This window comes from Ammospiza nelsoni, chromosome 4 (genome assembly GCF_027579445.1).
Source record: "Ammospiza nelsoni isolate bAmmNel1 chromosome 4, bAmmNel1.pri, whole genome shotgun sequence".
NCBI classification, from domain to species: domain Eukaryota; kingdom Metazoa; phylum Chordata; class Aves; order Passeriformes; family Passerellidae; genus Ammospiza; species Ammospiza nelsoni.
Window position 1 is genome coordinate 54,900,665 of NC_080636.1, and position 18,207 is coordinate 54,918,871.

Here is an 18,207-nt window from a genome sequence, read left to right on the forward strand (position 1 = left end):
CTTCAGAGTGAATCAATGCTTTCCTAGGAATGCCATTAAATGGGCAAACCTCCTTTAAGTAGAGACGTGTCAAGGTGAACCAGATATCGGAAAGAGGCTTCACAGGGAGAACTGAGTGCCTTTTTCTCCTCCTTAGTAGGTCAGAAAGGGGCTGAGTGCCAGGGCTGAAGCAGGAAGGAAGGCAGGTCTGCCAGCTGAGTGACTCCTCTTTTCTCTGTCCCCGCCCTTCCTTGCTGTGTTGCCAGGTGCCCGTTCTGCATCTACTCCACGAACCGCCCCGCAGCCATGGAGTGCCACCTGAAGACTCACTACAAGATGGAGTACAAGTGCCGGATCTGCCAGACAGTGAAAGCCAACCAGCTGGAGCTGGAGATGCACATCCGAGAGCACCGCCTTGGCAACCATTACAAGTGTGACCAGTGTGGCTACCTGTCCAAGACGGCCAACAAGCTGATCGAGCACGTGCGTGTCCACACTGGCGAGCGCCCTTTTCACTGTGACCAGTGCAGCTACAGCTGCAAACGCAAAGACAATCTCAACTTGCACAAGAAACTGAAGCACGCTCCACGCCAGACCTTCAGCTGTGACGAGTGCCTGTTCAAGACTACCCACCCTTTTGTCTTCAGCCGCCACGTGAAGAAGCACCAGAACGGGGACTGCTCTGAGGAGGAGAAGAAGGGCCAGTATTCAACCTCCAAGGAAGCCAGTCCGCTCCTACCAGCGATCAGCCCCAGGAACCTTCTGTCACCCCTCTCAGTCATGTCTGCCTCCCAGGCTCTGCAAACAGTAGCTATGTCGGCTGCACATGGCAGCGGGGCAGAGCCAAACCTGGCAGTGAAAGCCTTGGCCATCAACGGCACTTCCCTGTGCTTCGATAAATACTGGAACTCAGAGTTTGCCCACCTTATCCCTTTAACAATGTTTTTCCCCAAAAACCACTACGATCTCACATTCCATCCACCCAGACCTCAGACTGCGCCGGGAGGTGCCTCTTCACCTAAACACTCCTTCCTTGCCTACCTTGGACTAACAGAAAGGGCAGAAACTGTCTGAGGGCAGTTGCATTCTGTACCAAAAATCCCCCGAGGAACCCAGCAGGTTATACATTGCTGCAAAGGTAACGAACACTTGTACTATATCATTAGTAAGGTTTAGCAAATGGCTCTGTGTGTATACTTATTGCATTGACATGAAAGCTGCTTTATTAAATCTCCAAGAGGTGACCTACTGCATACTTCTACCTTCAGAGGCATGTTCCCAGTACTCTTTATCTAAGAAACTATTTTGTCTTGTTAAGCTGAAAAAAAAAAAAAAAAAGAGTGTCCTTATTGGCAATCAGCACTTGTAAGATGACATATTGATGCATTTTAGTTTTGGGCTTTGTGTGCGTGCGGGTGCGTGGAAGAGAGGCTGCCTGTAGTGTGCCATGACATTGCTTTTGCACATCCCTTGGATTGGCTTCTTTAATCATCCTTCTTTTCCCCTTTCCACACTCGCTCCCTGCCTCCCCCTGAACCGTGGAGCTGCTCAGGAGCGATGTTTGGGGCGGGGCAGGGGAGAACTGGTGTATTATTTCTGTGCTGTTTGCAGCTTCCTTCAGTTGTTTGATGCCTTGTATTCAGTCGTCAAAGTTTGAGGATTTGGGGTAGAACTGGTGAGGAAAAAAGTTGCTTTCAGCACTGCAGGATGAGAGCATGACAATGAAAAGAGTGTGTATGTCCACACACATGCAGTGTGTGCAGCCTACACACCCACACAGCAGGCCCAACTCTCAGCTCTTACACAGCTGTGTCAAACACCTGCCTCTGGGCCACAGCATACATCTTTTGTTTTAAAAGGGCATATAAATATTATATATATACTGTATTATGCAGTGGTTACCTTTTACTTTGCAGGAACAACTTGTATAACTAGAATTCTATGGTGGAAAAAAAATCCAACAAGGGGATTTAAAAAAGGGTATGGATAAATTCTGGGTATAAATACTCAGACTAAAAAAAAAGGCAGTTTTGCACAGTGCTTTAGTCTTGCACTAGTTTGTTTCTCACTTGCAAAAAAAAAAAAAAAAGAAAAAAAAAACAAATTGTGGGCTGAAGTTAATAAGACTGTTTATTTGAAAAGGTACCAGTAACTTCTTTGAAATATAAAGCTATAAAAAGATGCTTTTGGAACCATAAAGTTCTCTTTTATACCCTCAGTATTTCAATTGTACTTGCAAATTTGACAGTCCCCTCGCTCCCCTCCATGTCATCAGTAATACTTTATTCCTTTCTGTTGATGGCAGATAGAGTGTGTCCTGCTAGGAAGCTAACTTTGTACTTATTTAATGCTCCTACTTGTGGTCATTAAAATGACATGTTATATGTAGCACTTTATTGCAGGAAGAAGCAAATGTAGATTGGTTGTATAACCTTTGTTAATCTCAAAATGCCAAGAGCGATCTTAATGCAAGAGAAGCTAACTGATCGTTAATTGATTTCTGTTCCTTAGACAACTTAATATGTGGGAAGAAAGACTGGGATTAAAAGCACTCTGTTTTACAATTGGAAGTATAAAATGTGAAGCCTTTCAAAATGATCATGTGATGTACAGGAATGCCTTCATACTGAATTACTGTTTTCCGTGGTGTCTCTTGGATTTGGATCTGGCTGTCTTTTACAGCTATTAGAAGTGTCTGACCTAGCTTTTGCCACAGTCCCCTCCCTGTCCCTTGGCCAAGCCACTGTAGGAGGTGCCCTGAGTCACATCTTTCATGCTATCTGCCCACCCTCGTGCTGTCCTGAAGGAACTTCCTCTACAGGTTGTTGTGGGATGGGGGGGATCCAACCACCCCAGTAGGAAAGCAACGACCCAGTGCAGGAAGGCATTTCTTGTCCACAAGGGCTCTTGGCCATATGGACAAGTAGAAATGTAACTCAGTCTTCATTAGTTCTTAAATGAAGCTTGTGTAGAAAGACTTTCTGGATGCAAAACTTGCATCACTTTAACCTATTTGCAAGATTCCTACATTTGTTTTGTACTGAGATGGCCAAGCATTCTCCACTGTCATGACCAAATTCTTCCTGTATATGGAGGACATCCCATCCTAATCTGCGCACTCCTGTTACCATACTGGAAGCTAGTCACAAGGGGGAAATATCCAAAACCATAGCAGGTTATCCTTTGGCATTATTAATTACAGGACAGAGAAGTCTCACCATTTGTTTACATTCCAGCAGACAGTTCTGGTTCTGATGAGCACTTGGCAGGTCTGTCTATGCAGTGCAGAGAACCCAGCTGCTCCAAACTGCGAGTAAACCTCTGTAAACAACTTACCAAACTCAGGGCCCTGCTCACCATGCTTTACTCCATCAGAGCTCCTGCCACACCTCCCTGGGAGCACAGACTAAATAGAAAATACTGTGTTGGGAAGTACTCAGAGCATAAAATAGTTGCTATCTTAACAGCATGAAATCTGCAATCTGTATCCAGCAGCTCTACCAGTTCTGTAAAACACGCTCCACACGCGTATCTCTGACCACACCACAGAAAACCAAACACTCCCAAATCAAAAAGCTTGTTTCTCACACCAACTCCAGGTAAGGTACAGCTGTCCAGGAAGGAGAAGAAAGAGAAATTTTATAATTGTAGGCCACTGTACCTATCCAAATGACAGTTTAAATGGGGCTGGAGCTTCCAAGAACGAGCTGCCCGCATGTGACCACCACGTGTTTTGACCATGTTCCACTGCACCAGTATCTGATCTGGCAATGTTTAGTGTACCTGGGAAATTTGTTTAGCACTTTGGAAAGGATAAATTCATTCTTTCTGGCAAGTTATAGAAGTTTTCTCTGTAAGGAAAAGTGTGTTAGGAGGTTTTTATTTTTTTAAGAAAAAAAAAAAAATACCCTATTTATCAGAGCTCTTGCATATGAAAATAATTTGTTTGCAGTTCAAGACTAAAGACAGGAATGTTCTCCAGAGGTCCCCCCTACTGATTAATGACCAACAGTTCTGATAAATTCCCCCCACCATAAAGGTAATTTCATACTGGTTTTCACTATGCATTCTTTAATGAAAGCTGGCGTGTTTTTCCATTCAGTAATTCAGTTAAAGTTCTCAGCACTTTTTTTCTTTCTTCTTTTTTTTACTTGTTGTATTATGTTCAAATATCATTCTGTCAAGGTTTGTGTACATTAATAAAAATTTGTATTGTATAAAGCTTTTTGCATTATAAGGCTGTACAGGGTCATTTTGACAGTAACTGGTATATTTCTTTGCATCTTATGTTGCATTGCCAATTTCTAGTGTATCCAGTTTGGAAGTACAATATACTCTAATTAAAAAGGTTGGCTATATTCCGGTTTCTTTTGGTTTTCCTTTCTCTCTTTTTTTTTTTCACCTTAAATATATTTAGAGTTGATTTAGAGGGAGGGGTAAAGGATTCTCCTACAAGACAAGAAGATAATGTCTTCACTTTTTTTCTTCTTATCAATGATATTAATCTTCAATTTTGAAATTGAAAAGGAAAGCTCTGTCTCTCACTCCTGATGAGAAAATACAGCAAATAATCTGAGGACAGCTCCAGGACTCCTTCACTCTGTGGGCTCTGTGCTTGTGGCAGCCTTCCAGGTCAGTTCTGCAAGGGGGATAATTCCTCTTCTGCACACTCTGCTCAGTCAAGCATTTCAAACAAATCAGATCCTTAAGCAGTAGTTTGGTGTACTTGCTCTTGCTTGGAAGTAAACCAAATTAAGTCAAGGAAATTTCCTTGAAGATGAACTAAGCAGTGAATGAAAGAACACAGTGCACTAAAACATTGTCACAAAAATAATTTCTTTTTAATTATAAAAATATTGTGTACTCATTTCATCAGCATTTTAGAAAAAACTGGGGTTTTTTTAGCAGAGATTATTGGAACAATTAAAATGCATAGAGCACACTAAAGAAGGAAACCCTAAGAGCAGACAAATTTCCAAGAAACAAAGGTACAATTGACTCCACTGAACAAGAAAAGATACCCAACATTCTAAAAGGAAGTTAGACTGCTTAAACACTAACCAAGGAAAGAAAATGATCTGGGTGTTCATTAGATAAGAATCACCCTCAGATATATTAATGTTAACATTAAATATATCTGTGCTGCCTTTTTCCTGCAGTTAGGGCAGTGTTAATGTCTACTCGACTGAAAAAACTCCTTTCAGTTATTTCTGCTCTCCTGAGGTGTGAATACTGATTTTCAGGGCCTTTATCAGTACCTTGTACATGTTGCTGGATGTTGGAATTCACTGCTTCTCTTCTGCTTGCTGACTCCTTAGCTGAAAGAAAAGCTTTGACACAAAGTTGGTAAGTCATGGTGTCCCTCAAGAAGATGTGGTGTCTCCCTCTCTTCCTGCCCACACTGTAATAGAAAATATACAGTGAGACTCTCTGTGGAGTTTTTTGCACTAGACATAAATAGTTATCCTAGCAATTCAAAGGCAATCATGCAAATCATGCCCAGAGCAGCTGTGGATGCCCCATCCCTGTAAATGTTCCAGGCCAGCCTGGAGGGGACTCTGAGCAATCTGGTCCAGCAGAACGTGTCCCTGTCCATGGCAGGAGGTTTGGGACTGAGTGGCTTTAAGGTCCCTTCCAGTGCAAACCATTCTGTGGTTCTATGAAGAAGTGGCTTAATTGTTTAAATAAGTTCTAAACCACTAAAACCAGACTGAAGAATTCCTTAAAATAAGCTGGGACGGCCTGAATTATCTCACTGAATTATCCTGGCTGCCAGTCTCAACCAAAACAAGCTGCCTGCAATCAGCCCCTGTAGCTTGAGTCTGCCAGGAAACCCCTGTGTTCACCCAAACAGGGGTGTCAGTGTGACATGCTGAGATGGGATAAGGAGCCCCTGCCCTCTGCAGCAGGGGGCTAGAACAGCCTTGTAGGCCTGCATGATTTTAATCAATGAGCTCAGATTCCCCTAGTCTGTATTTTCTGATAATATTCCAATATCCATGTGTGATTACAGAAAACAGCTCCAGTTGTGTACCGACTCTTTCAGGAAAACAAGAAGTGCCTTGTTTTCATTCTGAATCTATGTACATTTTTAATCTATGTTTTTTAAAAAATGGCTTAAAATTGCCATCTTTTCATAGTTATTTCTTACAATCCTACACATGCCATAGTCATCATAGCTTAGCAGAACAAGGCTTTAAGAGAGAATTTGTGGGAAGGGAAAAAAAGCCAAACCAAACTAAAACAACAAACCTACGATTTTCTGTAACTCTCCACTGTCGAGAGGGCTTCTCTACAGTGGAGGGGATGGCATCATTTATGCAGAGCCACGTTTTAAGATCCTTGTTGTGTTAAAAAAAACATCAGTTATGCTCCTACCAGACAGACATCTGCATTATATCATCCACCATCTTATCTGCTGCTAATTGGCCTCCTTGTTGACAAGTCTTAGCAGCAAGGTTAAGTGCTGGCTGTAAAAGCAATGTAGCCTCTTGCCCGAGGGGTCAGAGCTCAGGCAGACTGTGCTGGAGCCTGCATGGCCTCTTTCCCTGCTATATATTTTCTGGGAGCTAATAAAACACCAGGGCAATCACTCCTGCCTGGAGTCTGCCAGCCACCACGGGCTCTGTGGAGCTGCAGCAAATGGAACATCATCTCCCCAGTGCAGAGCACTCCAGCAGTCTGCAAAGGGAAAAGGAATCTTCTCCTGCACCCAACTTTGAAAAACTCCCTGGGATGCAATTAAAAAATCCCTGAACTAACAGCTAACCTTGAACATGGGGCAGCCAATGCCTCAGTGCCCAGCACAGCCCTTGGAAAAGGGATGGGGGCACACCTTGACTGAATTCACAGGTTCCATTTGACCAAATACTGGGATTTGACTTGGCTGCTGGGCTCCTTGTAGAGCTCTTGGGAACATATCCTAGAAAGCCATCCAGGTGGATGCCAGGCAATGCATCAGGAATGCAGCTGTTGGGCTTCCACAACACCTGCCTTTGACCAACCTGGCTTGATTTACATATATGACAGGGAAAGGGAAAAGGAAAGGGAAAGGGAAAGGAAAGAAATTTAGGGCTGGAACTGAGCAGTAGCAGGGATAGGGAAACACACTGACTGGAAATGTTTCATTAAGTCAGAAAAAGAAAAGAAAAAGAAAAAGAAAGAAAGCATCACCCCACAAAATCCCAACAACTGTGCAGGAGAAGAGCAGAGCATCAAGTGATAGCATGGCACTATTTTTGCAGCCTGTGGCAGCCAATTTCCCTATTTAAAATGGGGAAGGGCTTTCCCTGCTTGGTTTTGCTTTGTTTTGGTTTTATTTGTAATTGTTTCATTTCCTGCCACCTTAATCATGATTAAAATCAACATAAGGCACAACTCTAAAAAAAGCTAAACCCACCCCATTTTTTTTCCAGTTTAGGCTATAGTTAATTTTAAAAAAACTTCAAGTTTCTGTAGTAGAAGTTCCTCTTCTGTTTGCATTTAGCTCTGCTCTACTTTACTTTTCAGACCTCTACTTTCTATCACATACCTTTCTTTTTCCAGCACTTCTCAGACAGCATTTCACTGGAAGGGTAAACTTTGGATTGTTACTCTTCTGGGAATGTGCCTGTTTAAATAAAGAAAAGAAAAAAAAAAATGTTCTCTCCCTGAGCCCCTAGACCTTCATGCCAATGCTTGCAGCACAGCCTAAAGTGACCAAACCCAAAAATAGGCCTTGCTTCCTGGCTGGTCAACAAAGCATCAAATACTTTCTTGATCCTTCCCCTGCTATTTAAGCCTGGAATGTTCATCCACACACCAGGCTGAAGAATTTGCTTTTTAAGAGATTTACCAGGAAGCCAGGTGGGAGGGTCAAAGCCCTACCTAAGGTGCTCACACATGGGTGAGCAGGACTTTGGAGCCACAGGTGCTGGACTGCATCCATGAACAGGAGCAGGTTTCTCCCAGTTTGCTCTCACTGCCTCAAGTTGCCACAAATTAGCAGATGAGCCTGGTCTAGGCCCTGCCTGGACCAGGCAAGGGGCAAGGACCAGCAAAACAAATAAAGACAAACTAAAGTATCCATGTCTGGTATTCCTCGACTGCAGGGATTAACACTTCCCTGGCATCCAGGCTTCCAGTACACAGTGTGCAGCTGCATTCCAGCAGAGTTAGAAGCTGTGCTTGTTTTAACAATAAAAAAATCACTGGAGCTTTCTTTCCTGAACAGAGAAAAACATTTAAAATGGGATGGGAATGTAAGTGAAGATAAATGGCTGCAGGAAAGCTCCTTCCATCAGCAGGGTTCTGAGGTACTATGAATACATTGGTGCTGTCACTCATGGCAGTGACACTTTTTAAATCTACCAGAATAGCTCTATTCACAGGTGTTACCAGTGCAATGCCCACTTGCACTTGAATATTTAGCAAGCAAGCATTAAGACTTCATGTTTTTATACTTAGCTCCCTATTTTTAATGGGACTGCATACCCAGAACTTAATGAAAATATCTAAATATAATGTCAGTGTGATTTAAAAATATGCACTGCATCTTTTAAGTTGACATTTCAATTAAAAATAAATAAGATCCATTTATATGGTGATACTGTGATAAGACTGCATCAGTCAAGTTTCATTCCTACTCAAAGTGACAGATTTCTCAAAGTCAGAGCCAGGAAATTCAGTCTTCCAGCAACTCCAACCAGGAAAATATAACTGAGGGTGAATTTAAGTACTTCACAACAAGTAGGGTATAATCTTTCAAGCATTTCACAGAGTCCTATAATCATTAAGGTGGGAAAAGACCTCCAAGAGCCTCCTTTTGTTATTAATGAATTTATTAAGACACTTCTTTATTAGTGTTCACAGGGAAGGCCAGATTGAGTTGCAGCTGAGCTTTCACCTTTCTAATTTTCTCTCTACATGACCTAATGACATCCTTGTACTTTTCCTGAGTTGTCTGCCTCTTCTTCTAAAGGTCAGAAATTATTTTCTTCCCTGAGTTCACCAAAAGATCCCTATTCAGCCAGGCCAGTCTTCTTCCTCATCTTCACACTGTTACTCTCCTCTGGCTAGTCTATTAAAACTAATAACTGCACTCAACTTTTGTATTTGCCATTCAGCCCAAGTCACATCAGTGTTGTCATTAGTTTTTCCTGTCACCTAATCAATAGTTTGTCAAGATCCAGGCTCTTATTTGGTGGTAGCGACTTCTAGAATCCTCCACATTTAGAGAGCCTAAAGAAAACGCATGGGGTATGGTTTTGCACTGTTCAGAAATACTGCTTCCCATTTAACCTTTTCAGTTTCTTGGGCTAGTCTAAGAGAGGAACTGAGACAACTCAATAGTAGCAACCATTTATAAATAAAAAGATCACCCAAAACTATCACTGGCAGCCAAGAGGCCAGGACTCTGAAATGTCTAGTGGGAATGCCTCCTAACCCGCCAGAAGCTTGCATGGTTCAAAGCTTGCTCTTGGCACTGCCAAATGACCAGGGACTTCCTCCTCCCATGTCATCTGCCAGTTCATGACAGGCCAAAAACTCAGAAGAAATCCCTTTGCTCTGCAGCTCTTTCTAGAAAGCTCAAAAAGCCAGGCTATTTACCTCTGACTCCTCTGAGATCTGCTGTCTGTGTGTATGTTGACACTGAATTCACTGTGCAAACACTGAAAGCCAGAGAACTTCACCCCAGCAGAAGTGCTCAGACCTGCTCTCCTCTTGCTCTGCTCTTGCAGAGGGCAGGCTGCTTGTTGTAACCAGCTGCAGTGGCAGAACAAACTCAAATCAATTATCTTGCTTCCAATGTAAGACTGCCACATCCCTCACATCATCTCATCACAAGCTTTCTGAAAGGGACTTTCTGAAGACTCTTTTCCTGTAAGCAAACAAGGAAAAAGCACTTAATAAGAACACAACTAATATTGTCAGTCAAGCCAAGTGAAATCTGACATCTTACACCATCCCAAGGATGTACTCAGCTTGACTTCTCATGTATCCTTGTTTACCCTTTCCCTCCTGGCTATAAAGAGGACAGCCAGCAAAGAAAGCCACCCTCAAGGAAAGATACCCTCCACCTCTTCCAAAGATCTTTGGGAGGTCTCCCAGCAAGGTGAGAGAACACAGGGAACCTCCCAGGCACAGACAGACTGCTGCTGAGGACAGGGAAAGGTCTCACCCTCTTTGAGCCCAGCAGGCAATCTGGGAGCCTGGGCAGAGGCAAGAGGAGACAGCAGCCTGTCCCACACCATCCATCTGCCCAGCCCTGTGGATCTTGGGGGGTTCTTGGCAATTAGCACAGGTTCTCTTGCTAATGGACAATCAAGCATGTGCCAAAGCCCATCCAATTTCAGCTCATTACAGGGAAAATCTGACACGGGCAATAAAACTCTCCAGGAAAGGAGAGGCAGGAATTGCAGCCTCTAATTAAAGACCTGTTGGAGGGGCCCTTTCTCACCAGCCACCTCACTATGGCTGTGCCCTGACAGGGCCTGCAGCTTGTTTTGGGTGTGAGAGGAGTCAGAAAACAGAATAATGCAGCTTAACTAGGAAATGGGTAATGCATCCTCCATGTCTCATAGGCTGGCCATGAAGACAAGCAATTGGTTTTTTCCTTAATTTATAAGGCATGGGAGTTAACCTTGAGGTACTTCAGTTCAAAATGTGGCTCTTTTTTCCTGATAATGATGAAGCAGAACACTGTAATTCAAACCCACATCCCAAAAAGGTGAACAGCAGCAGCCAGCCATACCAAGTGCTCAGGGCACCTGCTGCCAATGATCTGCCCTCTCCCTCGAACAAATAATGTCAGAAGATGAACACCTTCTTTAAGTAATCCCCCTTCCTCACCCCCTGCCTGCACATCTTGGTTTGTCTGTGCTCGTATCACCACACACATCTTCAACTATTCAGGATCTCTTTAATTCATAACATGAATTAACATAATTACACTAAATACCATCGTGCAGTAACTTTTTTAACACATCAAAAATAATATTTTCATTTTTTGCAGGAAAAAACTGTAGACAACTCATGCCAGCAGCCAGATTAAAACAAACCAGTCTTTCTGAACAGAAGGTGCTCTTTCTAGAGAGTTGGGGTCATTCATTATCTCCAGATTTAATGAACTGCAGATTCCTCAGCTTTTGGGCAATACAATTTGACAGTTTGTAGAGGAAGATTGATTTTATTTATACATACCTATAAATAAAGGCTCCATACTGTGGCAGCAGCCAGTCAGATGCATGATAAAACTTCAGCATCTCTTGAAGAGAAACAGCCTGAGTTTTGAGCAGGGGACTATAGTGTCATTTTCTAACTCCAGATGAAAAATGCATTTTCCCTCATCTAACAGTGGTGAAGAGGGCTGCACCTGTGAGGTACCCTGCCAGCACTGCCCTGTCAGGCTAGAAATGCCAAACAACTCACAAGACAGAGATGCAAAGATACAGATTGGAAAGAAACGAAAGAGAAGTGCTTTGCAAAAGTGGGACTTTGCCCTTAGTAATTAAAGGTAGCATGGATTTCACCCCAGCTCTAGCAGCTTTCCATCTACAGGGAGAAACAAGGGAAAGGAGAACAATACACAATACAATGTATTGTGTGAATTAGACAATACACCTTCATAAGAATCTAAAAGTATGAGTAGAAGGATGCTTTGAGATATGGATAGTTTTAGCAAGGCCATACCACATAAACAAAGATATCCAGAAAAAAAAAAAGATGTTTGTGAGATGATCCAAGCGGATTTTATTCTGTTTGGACTACAGAAAACAGGTTTCCTGACTAAGAGAATGCCTTGAACTACTTAACCACAAACAGGCCTCTTCAAAGAAGTTATGCCCTTAAAGCTATTTACACAACAGTTGTGACTCCTAACTTTCCCAGCCCTGCTTCTCCTCCAGCAACAAAACATTTTATATCCTCAGTAGCTCCAGCCCATTGCAAAGCAGTGAAAAAACCCTTGCCAAAAAGAGTCAGAAATGCAGAAGAACCCCGAAGGAAATGAGACCTGAGACAACTGATTTAGGACTCTGCTCACCATTTTTTTCCCCTGGTTCTGGGTAGCCCAATAGGCTTCCAAAGGACCATGGAGCAGTTTGACACATTAAGGAGGGGGAAAAGAAAAGATGGTAACAAGTGGTTGTTCTTTTTACCTCAGCTGTAAATCTGTGCACAACACCCAGGGCACAGCATCAATTCCAAACAAGTGCAGGCAGATATACAACGTGCTGCTTGCCCTGACCACACCACACAGCAGCACAAAAAAATTAAGGCTCTCTAGCAAGACATAAAAATACTCAAATCCATTGTAAGCTGGAGTTCAGTTTTAAGGAGGTCTGAACTCTCTTAACTCCAGAAAAACCACAGCACTACCTAGACAGAGTAGGCCCACCCACAGTCCCAAAGAGAATTCCTATAGCAGATGCAAATTTCAGCTGGGTATGTGAGCATTTTTAAGGAGCAGTGTGGTGCAAGAAGGCTAAAGACTGGGAAGAAACATATTTAATTCAGCTAAAACACAATCTTTGATAGGACCAACATGATAGTCATATCCTGGTGAGGTTTTAGGGAGAATTAAAGAGGCTCTGAGGAAGCACAAATGTCCCCATGAGAACCAAACAGGAATTTATGGTGGGCAATCTAATCACCAGCACCATGATTGCTTTGCTCCAAGTCCAGCCAATCCAGATGGGCCAGAAAATCCATGTGTTGTTCCATGCCATGCTTGGTGCTTTAATCCTGGATGTTGCGACAGATTTGTACAGGGAAAGTTGAGGACTGACAGCAACTCCCTGAGCTCCTGGAAAGGATCCACGCTGTAAAGAACCACAAAACCATTTGATGCCAGAAAACGCAAACCACACAGACCTTGAAGCCTCCCTTTCTGCCACAAGAGCTCAGGCCTGCTCCAGACCAGGAGCCTGAACTGAGACACTCTAGAGAGGTCATTTGTCTCTTTTTGTACAAGAGATTTTACTGGGTCTCTCTGAGTTCCCTAGTAGGGAAGGCAGATGTAGTCAAGGCTGAAACTATGTATCCTTTAGCATTTGCCATGAATCATTTGGCTCAATCACAAGGAGAGTTTTTTGTCTCTCCCAGAAAGTGTACTGGTTTTCCTGTGTGGCACTGCTTGGCTACATCTGGGTGACTTCATCATCTGCAAGAATGAAAGCAGGATGCCCAATCAAGTACCAAAGAAAACCACTAACATTTACAATTCAATCTCTGATCACCCAGTTTCAGTTGAGAAAATTCAACTGTAGTTCCAAAAAACCAAACCAAAACACACAGGGGAAAAATAAGAAGTCAACCAAACTTCAAAAACTCTGAATGCACCAGAAGACAGTTTAAGAGATGAATTAGTAAAACAAGAGCAAAACAAAACACACCACAATTCAGCACAAACAGCAACCTAGATGAGGGCAGGGAACACTGACATTGCTTTATCAAAGCAGGGACTATCATGGCTGGTACCTCTGAGGATGAAACAGAGCAACCTCTCCAGTGCTTTGCCTCCAGCAGGTCATGTTCACAAGGCAGTGACCTTAGAGCCAGGCTGGCATTCCCAATGCCCACAACAATGGATCCAATTACTCCAACCAACAAGCATTAAAAGGCACATGCTGCACATAGAGCTGACATTGCTCTGGTAATTCCAATACATGGATCCACAGACACAAAGAGGAGAGAACAGCACCCTTGCCATCTCTGGATGCTGCTGTGCTCTGCTTAACTTTCCTTACACATTTTGGCTTCCACATTTCTTTCCCCGGTGTTTCCCTGTTTGGAGACTCTTCACCCAAACTCAAACCATAATGAGACTGAATAAATTGATTCAATACCTATTTGCTTTGTCATTCCTCCCACCATTATTCACTGCAATTCCTCAGACTTGGCTAAGGCAAAACACCATTTTCTTATTCTTTCAATTGCAGATGCACAGATCCAGGTGCTAGGTGAAAAAATAAACTTGTTTCCTACATAGTACTTTTGAATTTGCTGAATAACCTAGCAGGTCAAATAATTCATTTTGAGAAGAAACAAAATCCTTCAGTAAGTACACTGCTGAAGTAAAAGAGTTCAAAGGTGATCAACAGCATTTTATAAAAGGCAAATTGAAATAAAAATCTACAAGAACCAACAACAGCTACTAAATATCCCATCCCCAAGGTCTTTTGAGGAACAGCTGGGACCAAATCTCAATGAAAACCCCTTCACAAGGATCAGCATCCTCTACCCTGTCCCACTGGGTGGGGATGGGCTTTGCCTGCCTCCCTAAGGCCATCCCCAAACCTGGCAGCCCTGTGGGCTCCCATCCTTGTAGCCCAGCTCCTGCACGGCCAGGAATGACTGCCACTAAATCCTCTGTCACCTCTGCCCTCCTCAGGCAGACAGAGCTGTGCCCATGGCTCCCAAGGGGCAGAGGAGCTGTGCTGACCTGAAAGGTGAGCTGGGTATTGCAGTTTAATGTGGCTGCTAATCAGGAGGGTTTTCATGCCTAGTTAGTAAATGTCCCTATTTATTTTAAATAAAACTGTGTTAGAAGAGCCAAAACAAAAATACCTGTCAAGAGTAAAACAGAAAAACTAACTGTGAAAGCGATACTGCTGCAGAAGAATATGATGTAGCCCATTTTGCAAGGTTGCTAAATTATGTATTACCAAGAGTGGCACACAGTCACCTATTAATACATCTAGAGCCCTTTGTTGCCCTATTATCAATAACAAACCTCCTGCACTATTTTGGGAAATGACCTTTCTGCACAGCCCCGTGTAGCACGAGCCAGGAACCTCCTGAGCTGTAATTCCAGCTCTACCATTGACTTGCTGCATGGTGAGGGAAAGCTGCTTTAACCTCCCAGGTGCTGTTTCTTTTTCTCTAAAGCTGCAGTGACACTGGCCTCCCTTTCAGCTCAGTGGAGTGCCTTACTAAGTTCAAATATTTGAGCAGAGCTTTGGGGATGCAAAATGCCAGATCAGTGTGACACATTGCTGCAGCTGCTTAAGGATATTAACAGTGCAGAAATTCAGCTGCAGCTGGAAGAACATATTGTGCAGAGCTACAAGGTTCTCTTTTCACAGGTGAGAATTTATAGCCACCAGCTTTAGGCTACAAATCACCACCCAGTAACCTGTCAGTGTTCTCAAGCCAGAGTTTCTTTCTCAACTCACAGGAAAGAAAATCTCAGTGCTTGGTCCCACCTACATGGCAGCAGGTTCAGGGTAATGTTAACAACCCACATGATGGTAAAGGATACACCTAAAATAACAGCACACAGGGACCACAGGATGAGAATTACTGGGACAAGAGGAACACACAGCAGATACTCAGTTTATGCAGCCTGGGATATTTCAAATGTCAAAAAAAAAAAAAAAAAAAAAAAAAAAAAAAAGCTGGGTTATAGGAAGTTCCAGAGATTGAAAAAATAGAGCAGAGAGAGTGGAGATTGTAACAACACCATCTCTTTCTCTCTCACTCTAAATAAATAAAAGTCATGACTAAATGAAGTCATTCTAAAAACATGAATTATTTCATATTTCATTTGCTTTGGCAGAATATTCCCAGGCTTAACCCCTCAAGCTGCAGGAACAGGTGGAAGGCACTACCAAAATAATGGAACATGCACTACCAAAATAATGGAACATGCCTAAGCATGCAGTGAAACTATAGGAAGGCTACATTCCCAACTTAGGAAAAAAACCAGTCATATAACTCTTTTCCAAGGGGCAGAGATCAATTCGTTTTCCACCCCTCACTTCTCTCCTGTGTTGTTACAAAAGATACCATCAGTATTTTAGAGTTGTCTAATAACTCTAATAATTTAACCAAGAGTTTCCAAATAAAATTTACTTTGAAACCCATCCTGCTAGAGGAAATTCCATTTCAATTCCATTGTAATTGACATCACAACTCAAATTCCTAAATCTGCATTCCTAGTTCTTCAGAAATGAAGAGACTTTCACAGTCTGGAAGATTTAACCTGAAAGCCACACCACCACACCCATATTTACATTAGGAAGTCCCCAGGGTGAGCACTATCCTTCCATCAGAATGATCCTCAAATGCCCTTTAAAAACTCCTTAACTATTATTTAAAAGCCCTTTGTTTTACAGACAGAGAGCAATACATTTGGCATGGAAGTTTAAGCACGACATGATTCAAGTTTATAAGGATTAAATTACAGCAGCTATTGAAATCCATGTTTGAATTTAATATTTAATACGTCTCTACTGACAGATTTCATTTACTCATCCTAATTAACAGTGCCCAGAGACTGCTGTTTCACCTTCCTCAGACTGAGCCGCGGCCAAATGTCAGCCCTGAGGTGGGGCACAGGCATCCCGAAGGCAGCAGCGGTGCCGAGCGCTGCCGTACAGCACCATCTAAGGGCTCTCCATAAGTACTGCTGAGGGGATGTATGGAATGCCACCTATGGATCGGCTCCTGGGTGCTCCCAGCCAGCTGCCAGGCTCCCAGCACACACCAGTGGCACCACAGCACAACTCTCTGAGCTACTGTTTCCTCTCTGATTCATCAGGAATCATCGGGAAAAGGAAGTTACCGAGAAGCTGCCCAAGGAATAATTTTCAGAATAACAAGATTGACCTCTGTCATCAGCAGCAGTTTGCTTCTCTCTGTGGCAATCTCTTGGCATGCAGACAAGGTGGTTTGTTACAAACACTCTAGATTAAGCACAGGAGGAGAAAATAATATGGCTTCAAGATTTAGAAACTGAGAAACAAGAGTAGCTTTAATTCTATCCAGCTTGTGCAGTATTTAAATCTCTATTTCAGCTAATTTCTATTTCCAGGCAATCTTTTTTCTTCATAACTTATACAAGTCTTGCTCATAAAAATATCTTCTGGAGTGGTTTGTGGTGCAATCTACATAAGGAAATACCACACTAACCTGAAGATCCACTTAGTCCAGCCCTAATCTCAAGGAACACCCAATAAAGAAAAAAAAGCCCTATGAAAGTAAAAGTATTCAAACTGTCCCACAGAAATGCCTTTGCATGTTAGGTGTTCACTAAGGTTCAACGTTCAAAAATGTTCAGTGAGAGCTATTCAGACTGGACTAGTTTACAAGACCTGTGCCTGTCTCCACAGCTATGTTTTCTGAGATGAAAGAATTGGCAATGGGCCAAACAAGATTATTTTAATTATCCCAGTTTCCCTCTGAAATTTCCTGTCTCGTTGCACATGAAGTTTACCACCCCAAAAAAGGAAAAGTGACCTGCCTAGCAGGACAGACCTCAGGCAGCCTTTATTCTAGGACCTTATTCCATCACGTGTAGGCACATGCTCCACTGCTGACCTCTCCTGACCTCAGGGTGTGGAGGAGCAGCAGCACTTCTAACATGGAAGGAATTGTGAGTGGTGAAAATGAGTGTCTGGAGCAGCGTCTCCAGCTAAACTGAAAGCCACATGCAATGTGCAAGACACAAAACTGGGACTTTCAACACATCATAATTCAAAATAACTCTTTAATGTCAGTGCAGAAATAAAGCATTCAGTGGCTTTTAGTCATACTAGTGCTGTACAGTAGCCATGCTCTGCTCCATTGCTGCAGCTGTGGAAATGACAATACTAAAGAGGCCCACATTAAAGACTCCTTCATTTCTGAGAATGTCACATTCTAATTAATAATGAAAAGGAAAAGTCAAGGACAACAATATTTGAAGGCTGAAACATTAATTTTCAAATCTAATCAGTTTCTATTGCCACTGCACACAGAAAGAACCAGTCAGGTTATACATGCTGCATGGTACCACTCATAAACAACAAAAAACTGATTTTTTACCTTTCCTGAAACTCCTGTTTCTAAAAGCTTATTGATCTTAACCAGAGTTCCCCACTTCTCCTGTAATCAGAAGTTAAGAACTTCACCCTCTTGTTTTGAGTCCTGTAGATATCAGATATTAGCAGCTGTTGTTCAGTGAAGACAGACAAATCATATTCACAGCTCAAAATAAAGAAATCCTGTTTGGGTGAACACAATTTGCTCTGTTCATCAAGCAAGGGCATGAAAAGTCACTCCTCTCAGCTTCAGATAGCAGTCAGGATTTCCAAGTAGACAACTTTGTTAAGATTCATGCAATATTAAAAAAAGAGCAATATTTGCAACGTAATTCTCATTTGCTGATTATTTTCCTAGATTGAGCTCTGCCAGATACCATGCACTTGCCATGCTTTTGACATGGCATGTAGGGCAGAATCAGTTTCTTATGTAGCTGCCCGTTCT

The 18,207-nt window shown here is 42.6% G+C and overlaps 1 protein-coding gene across 1 annotated transcript in view; it reads left to right on the plus strand.

Moving 5' to 3' along the window:
• The window catches only part of ZNF827 (zinc finger protein 827), a 100,205-nt gene extending 95,868 nt beyond the window's left edge, over positions 1-4,337 (plus strand). The window contains exon 14 of the mRNA XM_059471286.1: positions 246-4,337. Coding sequence (XP_059327269.1) covers positions 246-1,053 — 808 coding nt within the window. The 3' untranslated portion in view covers positions 1,054-4,337. The remainder of the gene's footprint in view (positions 1-245) is intronic.
• The last annotated feature ends 13,870 nt before the right edge of the window (positions 4,338-18,207 follow it).